This window comes from Micropterus salmoides, unplaced genomic scaffold (genome assembly GCF_014851395.1).
Source record: "Micropterus salmoides isolate LMB-PRFRI ecotype aquatic unplaced genomic scaffold, ASM1485139v1 Ms_hic_scaffold_23, whole genome shotgun sequence".
NCBI lineage: Eukaryota > Metazoa > Chordata > Actinopteri > Centrarchiformes > Centrarchidae > Micropterus > Micropterus salmoides.
The window spans coordinates 16724261-16741093 of record NW_024041484.1 but is presented as its reverse complement, the minus strand read 5'-3'; the positions used below and the strand labels follow the sequence as shown (position 1 = coordinate 16741093).

The window sequence follows — 16833 nt, the reverse complement described above, 5'->3', positions numbered from 1 at the left end:
GTGGAAATGGCATTTGATTATTAGCCATATAGTAGGCAAGTAAAAACACAATAAACTGCTCTAAATTTCTACCTGGACATCGTAGATCTTGGAGCACTGTCAGGTTCGTGTTGGTCTGGAGCGCATTATCAGCATATTTTAGACGGCAGTGCATATAGACAGCGGGTATTAAACAACATTTAACAACACGTTGCTTCTTTATTCACCTGCATCTCCACCATGGAGGCAGTAGAAACCGCAAGTAAACGACTGCTACAAGACAACACCCTGGACAACAGAACTAGCCTCAACCCTGACCAGATCTGTAAATTAGTCGACCTCTGTCTAAACACCACCTATTTCCAGCACAACAGAGGATTCTACAGACAGAAGCATGGCTAGGCCATGGGCTTACCAGTATCCCCCATTGCAGCAAACATCTACATGGACGAAGTGGAGAGCAAAGCCCTGAAGAGGAACAGCACAGAGCCACAATACAGGTATGTTAATGACACAAGAACACCAACACTACGGGGGATGAGGAAAAGAAGATCAAAAACAGAAAACACTATGATTCCATGTGTGTCTGGAGTATTAGATAAACTCTAAAATTAGATTTTGAACCAACATCACATTCCTGTGTTTTTTAAATGCAAAAAACACGCTAGGACAGATACTGGTCCACCCCAAAGTCTGCACACCCAAACACAAGAAAAGCAATTTCGTGTATGCTGTCCAAAGCAGTGAGGGATATGCAGACCTGTAATAAGGCAGTATCAATGATCTGAGGTAAAATAGTGGAGTTTCCCTAGTTAGTCAGAACTGAAGAAGTCTCTTGGATGAGGGACATCTAGTATCTTCAAAGTCCAGTTGCCCTTGATTTTAATCATCCTTGGATAACTATGACCTGGATGACTGAGAACTTTCACAGACACCATTTAATAACACAGGCATTTCAAGGAAGACATTCTGCCATCTGACAGTCTTACAGATCACACCACAACTTGTTTGAATACGAAGTGGATCAGTGAAGTAAGTGGACCACAATTGCAACATCCAAAAATCATAAAGTTGACCCCTGCAAAAAGGCTGGTAAAGGAAAAAAAGCAGGCTATGTTTACATAATCTATATGTATCTCTTTGAATTAATTAATGCATATGTCCCTACATGCTACACACAAAAAGTTCAATATATCAAAAGTTTCATCAAGAATAAATATTACATATTATAATCATTATTGTATATTGTACATATTTGTTTTATGGTATTTATAGCTTATTTTTCATATTTTTATTGTAAGTTCTCTATTTTCTATGTTCTTGACTGATCACCTGGACTAAACGAGGCTGGTGTGAACCTACCCAAAGACACACACACACACAATCAGGCACACTTTCCTCTTACACGTGTGTGTACATGTATGTGCCGAGGATAATTATTAATATAAAATATGTGAAGGTATGGAGTAGACATGTTGCATGTTATAATTTATGCCTGATTATTCTGTACTGAATTATTTTATTCCATTTTTTATTGTTCCCTTTCTTTGGGTTGCCAGCTATTGGTAAATTCTCTCTCTCTCTCACACACACACACACACAGCTTTAATGCAGACATGCAATTATACAAACAAACAGAATTGTACTTGTGGCCTGATGTTCCAAACCTAAGCTACACACATTTTTTTTCCCTTCATCATGCTAATGCCATATTTCGTACAGTATTTTTACACCTTGAGAAGGCTATAGTCGCTCTATTCCCATCACATGCATACTCATTATCCCCAAACACAAACACCGCAAATAAACAGCAGATTCATTATTCTCGCTTCACTCGTCAAAAGCCAGCGTACAGTTGACTTTTCAGTCATTAAAAAAACATTAATGAGGATGATTAAAATGACTGTGATGAGAGGCTGGGACAGGGATATGAATCTCACTTCTGTACTGAACGCCAAAAGGAACTCTTTGGGCTTTTGGCTTTGAGTGGGTGCATGTGTTTTATCATATTAATGTACTACAAAATGTTTTATTTAACTTTCTACACTTGGTGTGAGACAGGAATGTTTATTCCATCAATTGTCTGGGCTCTGTGGTTTGTATCCCTGAAATCTGTACATTTGTTTCGTACATTCTGAAAAGCACACTGAGAATCAATTTGTGGAGGTCTAAGCTCCAAAATCTAATACTCAAAATTCAGCTGAAAAACACATTTTTGAATTTATGAGATAATTTCAGACTGTGGAAGTCATTTTGTCAGTATGATTGTGCATGAATGCACCATTCTGGCAGTTTTCCACCATTCTGCACTTTCAACTGTATTTCCATGTAAATTTTTGCAAGAAAGATTCCAATCTTTTCCTACATGGTTTTCATTATCATGTGGCCCCTTCTGTGTCTGAAAAGTGTTAAGAGTTAGCTATTTGGAACATAAACAATCATTCAACACAGGCAGTGGACAACAGCCCTGGGCATGCCTATGCAATAGCCGCCTTCTCTCCCTGTGCCTTTACTGCCACTAAAGGTGGCAAAATTGCCACTGTATGGACAACAACAACAATGTAGACATAATTTTACTGATTTAATGAAGGGACCCAGGTGTAAAAACAACTTACTGTGTGCGCTGAAAACTTTATTTTGATATGCAAGTCAAAGTTTGCTATGTTTAAAACTGGACAGAGCTGGTTAGAAATCAGTACTCACTTGTAACAGTTGTATCTAAACTATTTCAATGAACCTAATTTAAGTAAATTAAGTTAATTAGGGGTCCAAGCCGTAAGTGAGCTGGGAACCCGCGGTGCCCAGTACCACGAAGCTGCTGGGAACCCTATTGTAATCGTTCTTGTTTTTAGTTTTTCTTATTCTTCCGCCGCTAATTCCACTACTGCAGCTTAGACGGTAACTGCTAGGGACAAGAAACTCATAGGGTAGGTACAAACCCCTGCAAGTACCTCAGGCGCAAAAAAAAAATCGCACACTACTAACTCTATGGGGCGCTAAAGGCAAGGTCAACGCGTTTGGGCTTGGAACTCGCGCCTACGAGGCGGATATCAAAAACCTTATATCCACACGTTCGGGGGAATCGAGCTGAATCTCGTGGTATAGGCCACACCTTCCTGGCCGCCTAACCTTTTTTTCACTACATCGCGAAAACTGAAAAACATATTTTAATTAACTCCTCCGAAGCCGGATAATCTCTGGACCAAGCTGATGAAAGTTTGTAGAGGAAATTTCGATCCGACAAAAAAATGGCGCAATTATATGCTAGCAAACGTTTGCGAAAAACGCTACTAAAAGGAAATGATGTCATATCTTCGCTTTGGAATGGCCGATCGACACCAAATTTGGAGCGTTAATGTGGGACACCCCCCCTGAGGGCCTGTGCAAAATTTGGTGCAACTCGCCCCTAGGGGGAGCGATTTAATTCAAGGAAATTGTTCCCCTATAACCACAACTCACACTGACATGAAACCTAAGCCGAATTCTTCAGCATGGTCCCCTTACTACAGGCACCAAACTTCACCCAAATATTCCCATAGGTGGCGCTGTTATTGCAGATTAAAGACGTAAAAAAAAAAATCCAATTGACTTACATGCATTTTATATCTCCATAACCACAAGTCCGATTGACACCAAATTTGGGTCAATTGTTCCCCATGGGGCCCTGATGACACCTGAAAAATTGGTGCACTTCAGCCAAAAGGTGGCGCTATAATCGAAGCTCAAATACCCCATTCATTTCAATGGGATTTTCAACCAAAGGACATTTTGCAGGATAACTACGGCTCACTACACATTCATAAACCTTACGTCTACGTGTTTGGGGGATGCTGCCGATTCCAATGGTATAGGACACGCCTCTGTGTGATGACGTTTTCATTTCGCGAAAACTGGAAAACCTATTTTAATTAATTAACTCCTCCGAAGCCGCAAGTCCGATCAACACAAAACTTGGCACGGACCATCTCTGGACCGAGCCGATAAAAGTTTGTAGAGGGAATTTTGATCCGACAAAAAATGTCCCAATTGCAAGCTAACAAATATTTGCAAAAATGCTAAAAACAGGAAATATTATATATCTCAGGCTTGGAAAGGCCAAAACTTGAGGACCTTCTGTGGCATGCCCCCCTGAGGGGCTGTGCAAAATTTGCTACAGTTAGCCCCTAGTTGGCGCTATTCAAAAAAATCCCATTGACTTACATGCATTTTAGATCTCCACAACCACAACTCCGATTAATAACAAGTTTGGGGCAATTGTTCCCCATGGGGCCCTGATCACACATGACAATTATTGTGCAATTCGGCCAAGAGGTGGCGCTAAAAGCGAAGCTGAAATCTCTCACTAAATCCCATTAATTCCTATGGCATTGTCAAAGGCAGGACATTTTGCCTCTGTTTGGAATGGCCCCATCAACACCAAACGTGGGGACCTTAAGCGGCACGACGGCGGGGCACCCGGGCCGACTCGCGCGCCCTCCGCAGGGCCAGGGGGGCGGCTTGCGACAGGAGGCTTGGACCCCACTTATAACTGCTTGCAGTTATAGTTTAAGTTTGTTTTCGCTCTTTCAGACTTCAGACAACCATATACTGTACAAAAGAAGTGTAGGTAATCACTGTGTTTGGCATATGGCATAAATCGTCATTTCTGTTTTTTGGAAGCAGAAATTACCATATTTGGATGAGAGGGTGGATCTGGGGAAGGATACACATTGAACATCACACTGTATTGAAGAGGACTTGAAACTAGCGATGAGACCACAACTCATTAAGTGTTTAATGACGTAATAATTCAAGTGAGAAGTAGGGTCATTTTCTCATAGACTTCTGTTTGCAACCAGTGGAGTTGCCCCCTGCTGAGAATTAGAAAGTATGCAGGTTTAAGGCATCTATTCAAATTTAAAACTATGGTAGGCAACATTGGAGAAACTAGCAAGAGACTGCTTGATTTTGAATGTTTCCAACTGATGTATTCACATCCCCTCCCTTCAGGCCTCTCTGCAAAGCCACTCCCCCAAAACACATTTTCATGTGCAATGAGAGCACGGACAGAGTATGCGCAGGCAGGTAGGTAGGTAGACAGGAAGGTACCCCAGCCAATCATTTGATTCAAGCAGTACTTATTACAGTCATGCGACAGCCACAGATACTGGATTTTTTTCATAGAGTATTTGATTTATTGAATGCTGTCTGGTTGCAAAAGAACATTTCAACAAATATAACAAAAAATGCTTCAATTGCCTACCCTAGCTTTAACACAAAAAGGCAGATGTTCAAGTGGAGGTGTGTGACTTGAGTGCTCACGAGTACAGTGCTGGGTTCTGCTGGGTCAGATGTGTGTAAATCATAGCAGCCCCCAAGGTGTTCAGACCCAGTAGATCAATAGACACAAGAGGGGGAAATCAACACTGCTTGTTTAAAGGGTGCGTCCAGGCCAATACCAAGCCCCAGGGTATCTAATGAGAGTACTTGGTATTCAAACAGGGAGGTCGAGAAATAGATATCTAGCTCAGGGCTTCAGAAATGTGTGTTTGGCTACCAGTGAGGGGGGGAAAGGGTGTTGTAGCGCATGTACAGCCACTGGGGGGAACCCTGTTTTTTTTAAATGAAAAGCTGACTAGAGGCAATCAAGTTGATTAACACACACAAACACACACACACAAAGAGTGATTGGGAGGTTTCATAGTCGGTTCTTACCTTTTTACCAATGAGCTTCTTCCTCAGGAACTCACGGGCCTCAAACATGTAGGGGATGTCATAGAGCGGACGGAAACGTTTGTCTTTGTCCTTGTTCTTCTCCTGAATAGAGACACAGGGAGGACGGAGGAGAAATTGGTGAGAAGGGTCAGGAAGATGATGTGGAGAGAGAAAAGACAAAATGGAAAGAGAGAAGGACAGGGAAGGAGAACGTTATTCCCACTTTCAAAACTGTGTGGCTTAACATATCTGCAGCAAATGCAGACCTGAGGTACATGCACACCCAAAAACAAATTCCCACTTCACGTATACAGACAGACAGAGATTCGCACAGTCTGCTTGTTTGTTCCCTCTTTTCCCTCTACTTCAGTACTCCAACAGGGAGACTCTGGACTCTGAACTCACTGCGATATATTTTAGTGAGCAACTGCATTTCGCACACGCACGGTCACGCACACACTTTCCTCAAACACAAACATCTCTCTTGCTGTCAATACTGACACATTGCGCACAAAAAAAAAAACCAAAAAACAAAAACAACACAACAATCAAAGTACAAAGTTAACAAGGACACGGATGCAAACATCCATGGCAAAGACACTGTGTTAAACAGATGCACAGAGGAGAGCTGACACTATGTGCGCACACAGATGTAGCCACACGTACACTCAGTTGCACACAAAAACTTCCCTCAATATGCTCACCCACTCTCTGACAGGAGCACTCCACAAATAGAACCTATTTGCATTTTCAAAGGAGGCTGAGGTTTTGTGTTGCTCCCAGTCTGAAGAGACAAACACACACACACACACACACACACACACGTGCCCTTTTTGTAGGGGCGGGATAAAAAAAAATTATACAGCAAATGACAATGACGCAGTGGGAAAATAAATGACATGCGCTAACAGGAGGAATAAGGCTATGAATGACAATACCAGTGTGCTCGCCACCCCTGCCCCTCCCACACTCTTCTATGAACGCCATCATTATCTGTCATACAAACAGAAGTAACACTCGTCCAAATGAACACACAGGGTTGTATTAATTCCTCATTTCCTCTTCAATGGTTTTCATTCGTTTTTAATGTCTCGCCAGTTGTTCGGAGCTGCCAGGTGTGGCACCCAGCTGGGCAGACGGATGAGGAGAGAACATATGTGGAGCAAAGGGTGTGTGAGCTTCTGACTGTATGTGCACATGGCTCCATTAAGGTCTACATCTCCACAATACATCTTGTGGAGAAGTCTACTGGTGTCAACCAGAAAAATCCTACACCAAGGAATGTTTCAGTGACATTTCTTCCTTGCAAAATACTGCTAATATTTTGACTAAGTCTCAGCATGACTGCACAGAAGGCCTGTTGGATTGGCCCTGGTAAAGGAGCTCTGGAAACTGCCAAATCTTTCAGCCTTTAACCTTGGCAAGAATGTAATAGCCTTTGAGTTAAATCGCTTTCCATCTATCGTTTAACTCCCTCGCTCCCATCCCTCTCCACTTTCACTAGTGGAGTCAGCATAGCATGGAACCTCGGAGGTGAGTTAATCTCACACATGGCCAGTGGAAATCCCTACCACTCAGCCGAGAGCTCATGTCCTCCATTTTGTGTCAGTTGGGGCTTATTGTCAGGGTCTTTCATCCCTACCAAGTCAGTTGCGGTGGGATGATGAGGCCTTTTAGGAGCACTGCCAGCAAGGAATGCTCCATTTTGCAACTGAGCTGTGGAATTAGCTGTCCACTGCTGGGGACGAGGATAACTTTTACCAAGGGTGCACTGCTTGGCTGAATGATCCTTACTTTGTAGCATATTCTCTTAATGACATATATTAAAGGCAATTCCCAGATACTGAATGATGGTGTTTGCATCTTAAGGGGAGTTTACACACAGCCTATTCATAGTACTCCATTTTGGAGGCCATTAGGATTCTGATATACAGAGGTCAAAACCACATGATAAAGTACAGGGAAAAGTAAAGAATGAACCTAGTAGAGGGAAAGGAGAAAAAAAAAAAAAAAAGAAATCTTGTCTAACTAATAAGCTGTTTCACGGTGGAAAGGGAGCCATGTCACTGAGGACTAAGAGTGTAAATGTCAGCACTCTATGCCAATTAGGCGCAAGGAGTGGAGAAGCAGACAAGGAAGACAAAAAGGTACTACTCCTCCATCTACTAGAACGTCTATGGGGAATGGAGCAAGACTGAGTGGAATACAGCAAGGTGAAAGAGTCAAAAAAACAAAAATATGAGACAATGAGAGCAAATGTTACAACCAAAAGCATAGGTAGTCATAGGAATCTACAGCATGTCTGCTTATGTTTTAATAAACTTATGCGAATTAATACCAAATTATGAATTTTAATATTCAGAAAATATAAATTCATAAAGCTTCTCGTTTCACAGGGCACCACCCAAGATTCCAGGGTCTCGGGATTCCCTGGGTATGGTTAGTAATTATACAATTATTCACTAGTGATCAGTTAGTTAACAATTGTTCAATTATCTTAAAATCAGTCTCATATCGAAGGGGTAAATTCTCATGACAGGGACTTGGAGTTAGGCAACACACACACACACACACACACACACACACACACCTCCTTTGATTACAGTGAAATGTATTAACTAACTAAGGTGACAAAAGAAATAAACAATGGCTAAACAATGAGGATGTGGAGTTCTATTGTGGGGAGAATTTGATTCACACGGGCAGCTAATGAACACAAGCTATGAGTTTTAAGGACTACAGATAATGGATTAACAGACTATTGGACATCACTGATCACAGAATGCTTTGTTTTGCCTTACTGTCGGTTGTCAGCCACCTTGGCTGCTAGCTGCCTGATTCCTGGCTTTCTGCTAGGGAATCTTCCAGGGGTTCTCCGTGTCTAGATGAAGAAAAACCCTCAAGTGTTGACCGTCCTCGGTTTGGCAATTAGGCTGTTCTGTTTGGATGTCCTTTGTTACTGCTGGCGGCCCACGTGGCTGGTCCTGCGTCGGTGAGATTAGCTCGACGAATAAGACCTAAAAAGAACTTGGTCGTGGTTGGTTCTTGAATTAAACTAGTGTAACTTAATGGACTGATAACTTAACAAAACAAAAGAAAATAAAAAAAGCAAGTAAAGTTGCTGGAAACGAGGGGGGGGGGGGGGGGGGGAAATCGAGGTTGCGGCGCTTCACGTGTGTGGCTTCAAAACGAACAAAGGGCCTTCGCTGCGCCGGGTCGAATTTCTTAGGGCGTTGCCGGGGCACGCGCCGAAGTGCAGTTGGCGAGAACAAGAACATTTAATATGTCTAATCAAAAATCTATTTGCGTGTATTGTAATCAAATATCTTCCCACAATCAAACCTTAATTGTCAAGCGGGTATACAGTTCTTAGTTTTAAGGATTTGATAAAAAGGAAAACAATTGTCAGTAGTTCAACCTTAAAGTTAGCATTTCAGAATCACATCAGATGAGAGGAACTTAACTAGCTTTCTGTATATATTGGCTGTTACACGTTCTTAGAGAATATAAGCAAGATACACGAATGGCATCAGATTATGGACAAGATAAATACAGAGTGACATTTATACATTAAACGGTATTTCAGACGATGGCATGTAATACTTATTTTGTCCACTTGGGGGAGCTCGGGTTACATGACGATAGCTTTGATTAACCCTAAAACAACCTTCTGCTTAGGAGCTGGGGAATTTAGTAATTTAACCTTAAATTCGAGCTGGAAAATTAATCGACTATAGGATGACATTTCTTTATCATATCCTTTATAAAAGAAGTGTCAGAAAGTGTTGTGAACAGAGCACTGATTACAACATAAAATGAATAAAGGTCAGGGATCCTTGCTGAAAATTAAAACACTGCAAAATGAACTCAAAATGAATTGAACAAATAACACCAACATGGTAACATAACTACTCAAATACAGTGGAGAGACCTAGTCAAGTAACTAAAAGATTATTTAATTAAACAAGGTAAGGCTTTGTGTAAACAAAGAGTACGGTCTCCTCAAAACTCAAACAGTTCAGGGCAGTCTTTCGGGTGTCCTGGAGTTCCTCATGTATTTACAACTGGGTGTGAAGAGGAGAATATCCTTTGATGTGCGATAATTAAACAAAGAGGGAGGACAGTTGCCATGGTTACGTGGGTGGGGGGGGCAGTTTAGGGTTTCCTGCCCTCTTTCCAAAAGAGTTTTGATAGGCTATAATCTCTGGTTAGTGTTTCTTTGTCATTATAACAGTCAGGCACCAAGCGTTATCTGGCTGCGGCATCAGAGGTGGCAAGTTTTACGATCGAACAGCCCAGAAACAGCACTTAGGGAAAGTAAACTTTTCACCTCTTCAGCCGTCTGTTGAGAGTTGATATCTCACCCCCCCTTCTCTCAGAGAGGGAGAGAGAAGGAATTTTGAGTCTCGAAATTATTTGATATAAAATGCAAAAATCCACACTGTTTGTTCACAACAAATCAATGATGCCAATTATTTGCAGCAACTACCTGATATTTCACAATGGGTCTGGTCTGCTTTGTGCTCAAACTACAAAAAGGGTCCACATCAGTTGCAGTGCTATACAAAAAGGAGAATTAAGCATTGCCTGACAGCTAAGTGCAATTCAAACAGTTTGAATATAAATGTGCTCCGCTGCCAATCAAACAAAACAAACTGTTCCACCATGAGGAGTCTGTGAAAATACAGACCATGTCCATTCCAATTATTTTACTATGGAGCCGATTTCAACTTCAGTCTCCGTACACAAACTGACAACATTAGCATCATTAAATTACTCAGACAAGACAAACTCTGTGTACAACATCCTTAAACTGTTATTATGTAGTTGCAGGAAGGTTACAGAAAGAGAAGAGTGTTACTGTTATGTCTCAACCGTGACCCAATAACAATAGTTTGCTCTCACTATCCCTCAGGGGGAGTTCTGTTCTATTTGGGGTAAATTCCCTTCATTCCAAATTACCAGCTAAAGCTCAGGAATCATCTTTGACTATTGCAGAGGCATGACGTTAGCTGGATTGTACAGTGTCGCAGGGCTGCAGGGGCTGGCCTGCAAATGTGTGGATGCTACTGCTGGAAGCATTTGCCGCTTCTGGATCTTCAAGGGTGAAATCCTGACTCAGGCGCACGTCATGCTTTCTGATGTATGGCTTAGGTATTGGGGGAGTGTACAGTATTAGGCCTTTGTTCTTGCAATTAACTGATTGAGAAGAGTGTATTATTTTGTGTGTAACCTGCTGTGCTGTATGTGTCCCAGACAATTATTTTTGGATTAAGCAGTGCACTGGTAGCCTGAGACAAACAGTCAACATTTACTACTGTATGCCTTAAACCATTACTCATTCATGCATGCATGCATAAACATTAAATGGCTGCAAAGGTTGGGGTGGAGAGAGTGAGACAAGCCAAGAGAGAAAGAAAGAGAGAGAAGGCATACACCTCCTGAAGCAGGAGCATGAAGGATATAGCCGGTTATGGTACTAATACAAAATCAAATTAATCTAATGTAATAATCTTACATTTACAGCATTATTGCCTATCCACCAGAATACAAATAAGTCATTACAAACTGATCCCACAATAGACCCGAGAGAACCTGGATTTCAGAATGAAATTAGGCTTAGCACAATAAACAACGAACAGCCACTCAGTTCATGATTAGCTCCTACCAGACTGGTCCAGGTAAATTTACTGGGACAGCTTTGACAGGTTGCAGCCACTGTTCTTATTGTGCACTCATTAATAAAGGATGTCATAAAAAAGCAAGGTAAAGCATGTGAGCTGTTTTTAATTTTTGGATCAGACAGACAGTCAGACTGGCCCTGCAGACACATACAGTGATGCAGTGTTCGACTAACTGCAGTGCTGCCTGCTAAAAAAATAAAATATTGCTGAATAGATTCAACTACTGAAAGCGCAGAGCAAATTTGCACAGCTTACACTGAATAATATTGAACATACTGCATCCATCTCAAATAAAAAGCCCACATTTATAAATGGCCTGTATTGAGACTAATTCTGTTCAAAACTGATTTCAGGTGGTATGTTCTTTGTTGCTTTTGAGAGATGTAAGCGACAGTAAGTTCACAAAAAATGATCTTATAATGCAGTCCTTTGTAAAACGTCCTTCCCCTGCACTAACACAAACAAGTCAAATCCTTGCTTTTTCCAACAGTGTAAGCCAAATAGTCCAATGGGGCCAAAAATATTCATCCAGTAGTGAGGAAGGACACTGGCTACCAATCTGACTCGCCCAGCCAATAGTTCACAAGTGAATCACGAGGTGGGCGACCCTCCTCCCTTGTCATCGTCCTCCCAAACTTGGGAGGTCAAAGCATGTCATGCCCGTCTAGGGGCATGCTGAGGGCGCGCACGCACACACACACACGGCCAGACATAAGATTTGGAGGATGGGGACAGAACAGAGGAGGGAGGGAGGGTGGGAAGAGAAAAACAGGAGGATAAGAAGAGAAGCAAGCCACAGTTGCAAATAGAGATTAGGGAACAGATGGATCCATCCGCTTAAAGACTAGGCTATCATGAAACGACATCCCCTTTAAAATTTTATAATATTTAAGCGAAAATAAAGGAGACATTTGTATAATGTAAGCGGCCTGATTCTGTTATTATAAGCCACTGAAAATCAACAAATCTTACTGTATAAGACAAACTTGAGAACCAAAATGTGATTAATACAAGGCTCCTTCTAAATTATGTCTTTCACATTGCTGTTTTGTTACTTGTTCGTTAGCCATCATCTTCTTACCCGTTTGTTTATCTTTTGGTCCCACGTGTCATTGTTTTGCTTAGTATGGTTTCAGTTTTCATTCTGACAGCATTTGGATGTTGTCACTTTCTTTATCTTTTTCCATTGTATTTCAGCATCCTGCCATGCACTACAGTTGATAATTAGCTGACTAGCTGTAACGGCATTACAATACATTTTTATTTCCATATTCTGACACCTTTTTAATAGACCTTGATATTTTGACTGCAATTGTAGATGTGAAATAGAATTCATCATCATGAGCAGACACTAGTAACAAAAACACACTACTGCATAGCAACTGATCAAAATAACGATATGTGAAACAGCAGCTGTGCACCAACAAGTCTTCCAGACTTATCTGCACAATCTGATGTACTTTATATAGTTGTGAAGATGGAAATAGTCAAATTCTGGATTCCACATACTTTTCCAGACTTTTCATACCTGTACTGAAACTGCCGTATTTACAGAAATGCTAATCAATGTGCAGTGTCCCAGTATAAAAATAAACCTAATAACCTGAACGTAAAAATAAGAATGAGACCGAAGAAAAGCGAGGGGGGTAAGAGGCAGAGAGAGACTGATGGTTTATGGGAGGCAGTGGCAGAAAGGACAGAGAAAGATCTATGTGAGACTAAATCATCAACAAAGTCAACACACACACACACACACACACACACACACACACACACGTGGACTGTGGAGAGGTTAGACGAGTAGGCAGGGCTGTATGGAGTAGCGTGGGCACGAGCCATAGTCATTGTGTTGCCTTACATAAGGGCATTGAGATGACCTCTCTGTGTGCTCCATCAGAACTGTCCTCAACCCTCCTTAAACCATGTAAGCACACAGATAGATTACAATGCATGAAGTGACACATACACAGAAACACTCCAGACTCGCATGTGCATCATCAAAGCAGATACACACAAAACACATCCAAACACAGTGTGTGAGTGAGTGGGTGTAACTGTGAGTCACTGAGTAGCATAGACATCTCTCCCCACTCGTGTTTACGCTGGGCTTGTCCTGCTGCACACAAGAGAGAGAAATAAAAAAAAGAGAGGGAAAGGGGGGGGCGGAGCAGGAGCGAGAAAGAAGAAAAAAGCTGACTCCATCTCCCAACCTTAAATATCTCACATCCGAAGATATGCCACAGCAGTAACAATGGGCAGAAGTGGAACCAAAATGAAAGAAAAGGGAGGGAGAGGAGAGCATTTGAGGAAATTCGTGTCCTATGTTTTGCTGCAGCCAGACACCATTGGTCCACCAATCTGTCAGTCTGTGCACAATTAATATTGTCATGAGAGTGGAGGAGGGGGGGTGTTAGGAGACTAAAAGGAACTAGAGGAGATGGGAGGAGAAGACGAGGGGCTTGGCAGGAACAGTCACAGTTCATCAGTGCACTGGTACATCGCTCACTTGCACACTAACATAAATGGCCTTGCTTGCAGAATGCACAGACAAACAGTGCACGAACACATCCAGAGATATTAATGACAACTGGCACTAGAAAATCCCTACAGACCTCTAGAGAATGCAACACACACACACACACACACACACACACGTCACAATACCAAATTTCTGAATTTGTTTTCTCTGGAGATTTCCTGTGGGGTTCATAGATAGGCTACAGCGCTAACATGAACACATCTGGAGTGTCTACACACACACACTCACACACACGGCGACGCCAATTTCCAAGATGTTTCCTGACATAGGCTAATGCAACTTAACCAAGCATGTGTGCGCACGTCTGTGTGTGTGTGTGTGTGAGTGAGAGAGAGAGTGAGAGTGAGAGAGAGAGAGAGAGATGATGTCTTTGGGTCTGTCTGCTGCACTCTAAGCAAGATGCCGACTCACTTGTGACAGTGTTAGCCAACATGATGTCAGTGTTGTAGAGCTTCTGGCTGAGAGATACCTGCTGTGACCTCTCACTCGCTTGACCCAAAGGTAAGAATCACCACCGCTGCTTAAAACCTCACAAACATCAGGGCTTTTCAGTTTGTGCATGCTATCACTGCACATGCACTATACATGTGTACTAACACACTTTGCATTTGTACTTTACACTTATAATTCAAGAAAAGCTAATGAAAGAAGAATGGCACCCAGTAACATAATGAGAACTACTATATCTGCATCTCTAAAAGAGTGTAGACAGGGCATGAAATTAAGTTCCCCTTCTCACTTAAGGTCACAGCTCACTTGCCTAATTTAGTGATCAGATACAAATTGAGCTGGCAAATGAGACTGGACAAAAAAAAAAAAAATCTCAATTCCATGCATGATTATAAAAAATAAAAACAACATGAAGTTAAAATATCACTGAAATTACAATCCTTCTGTCATTTGCATTTATTCTACCTTACAGTCCAAGGGCTCGTCTCAGCCTCATCCTAACTCTGCATCGCTGCCATAGCGACAACACTCAAAACGGAGCCAGCAGCATCACAGACAGGCAGCTCTAGACAGAAATAACTAGCTATTAAACCAAACCAGCACCATGAACCCAGGAAACACAAAAATCAGCAACAGTTTTTATGAAACACCATCTCTTAAAAAAAAAAAAAAAAAAAAAAAAAAAGACTGTCCTGCAGCAGTCACAACACGCTATAATTATACATCACATGACTAAATGATAAAAGGCACCTGCATACTTACTGTTGTGTCACAGACATGCTTTTTCCTCAACTTGTTCATAATGTAAATTACGCACTTATAGTTATTATTAACAGCTAGCAACAAAGTCTACAGTACAAAAAAGAATCAGTTATGCATGTCAATTTGAAGATCTTATAGTTCAAGATGGAGATTACATTATCATTAAAGGTCTTGTAGCACAGTGAGCCTGTACCCAGACAGGCTAATTTTTAAAAAATACGCAGGTTATTTACATGAAAGATCAGACACACAACAATTAAATACGCATGAAGTGCAAGAAATAGCAATACAACACTATGCTGATTTTAACATCAATACAATACACACAACATTCACATCTGGACTCACTCTCCCAGGCTCCCTGTGACATACGACAGTGTAATGAAGCACAAAACACATACTGTTGAAGCATCTGGTGCGGGCAAAGACAGAGCGACAGACAGAATACAGAGGGATGGAAATATAAGGAGGAGAGAGATGAAGACAAGAGTGGGAAATTAAAAGAAATATAAAAAGGAGGAAAGGAAGCAGAAAAGTGGGCAAGTAAAAATTAAGAAAATTAACACGGGAGAAGGAAAGAATCTCCAAAAGCAGGAAGGGCCGGTCTAATGCAGGAAACAAGAGAAAGGGCAGGGAGACGAAATGGAGGTTTTTGCCCACAAGCTTGTTACAACCACAGAACTAAGGAGAATAAACAGACGAAGGGCAACGGTGCAGGTCAACAATCTGACCACAGTGTGCACACCCGGAGGGAAAGGACAGCAGGAGAAAGTGAATGTGGAGGAAAAGAGAATGGAGGAGAGAACAGAAGGAAGGAGGGAGGAAGAGGGACAGAGAGATACAAAGCAGTCTCTTAATGATGCGAGGCACTAATGACAAGAGGGGAGAGGGGGATGTGCTGGAGAATAAAAACTAGACAACAATAAAAAGGAAAAGATAGGAAAGAGTAAGCCATAAAATGAAAAAGCAAGCAGAGAGAGGGACTCTATAAAAAAAACAATCAAAAACAGGAAAAGCAAAGGGTTGTTGCAGACTATCTGCAATCTGACTTTTCCAACAGTTTCTCAGACAGAAGCACAACACCCTCTCTGTCTCCTACCTCTCTGAACAGGGAGATGCGAGACATGACTTGCTCCTAAATGGATATTACAGTAAACTGTGTGTCGAATAGAGGAATGGTTGTCAAACAGCCCAAGTAATGTTAAACAAAAGGGAGAGAAGGAAAATATTGATCTCTTCCTCTGACAAAAAGAAAAATTGCTATTGTTGTGACACTAAAACTTTAAAATTAATGGGAGTGATTATTTTCAGAATTCAGTTATTTACAAAATGATTCTTTTTAGAGAACTTCAGCCAGGTTAAAAAAAAAACAAAGTGATCTTTCCTTATCTATACATTGCGTCGAAATGAAACCTTTTGGAAGCAATGCAAAAAAAACAGACACTGCCTGTTGTGTGGATAAACATACACGTTTCTCCTGTATGTGTGTAAGCATGTATGTGTAGATTTAAGTTTTCACAGTCTTGAAGTGATTCTGAGGAAAATAAGGGAGTGTGGAGCGCAAAGACAAAAAAAGCATTGCTCTGCCTGACTCTCTGCAGTACTGCAACCACTGGGTGTGTGCAAGTGTCTCACTGTGTTTGCATGTGCCCCCAACTGCAGGGGCGCCACCAAGTGGTCAAAATTATCTTACGACCATTTAGAGAGAGACTAGGCTAATGTGTA

General features: G+C 41.5%; 1 protein-coding gene across 1 annotated transcript in view; it reads right to left on the bottom strand.

Moving 5' to 3' along the window:
* Positions 1-16833, bottom strand: part of snd1 (staphylococcal nuclease and tudor domain containing 1) — a 204344-nt gene that overhangs the window by 169872 nt on the left and 17639 nt on the right. Inside the window, exon 11 of the mRNA XM_038739206.1 lies at positions 5674-5775. Within this exon, the coding sequence (XP_038595134.1) occupies positions 5674-5775 (102 nt within the window). The remainder of the gene's footprint in view (positions 1-5673; positions 5776-16833) is intronic.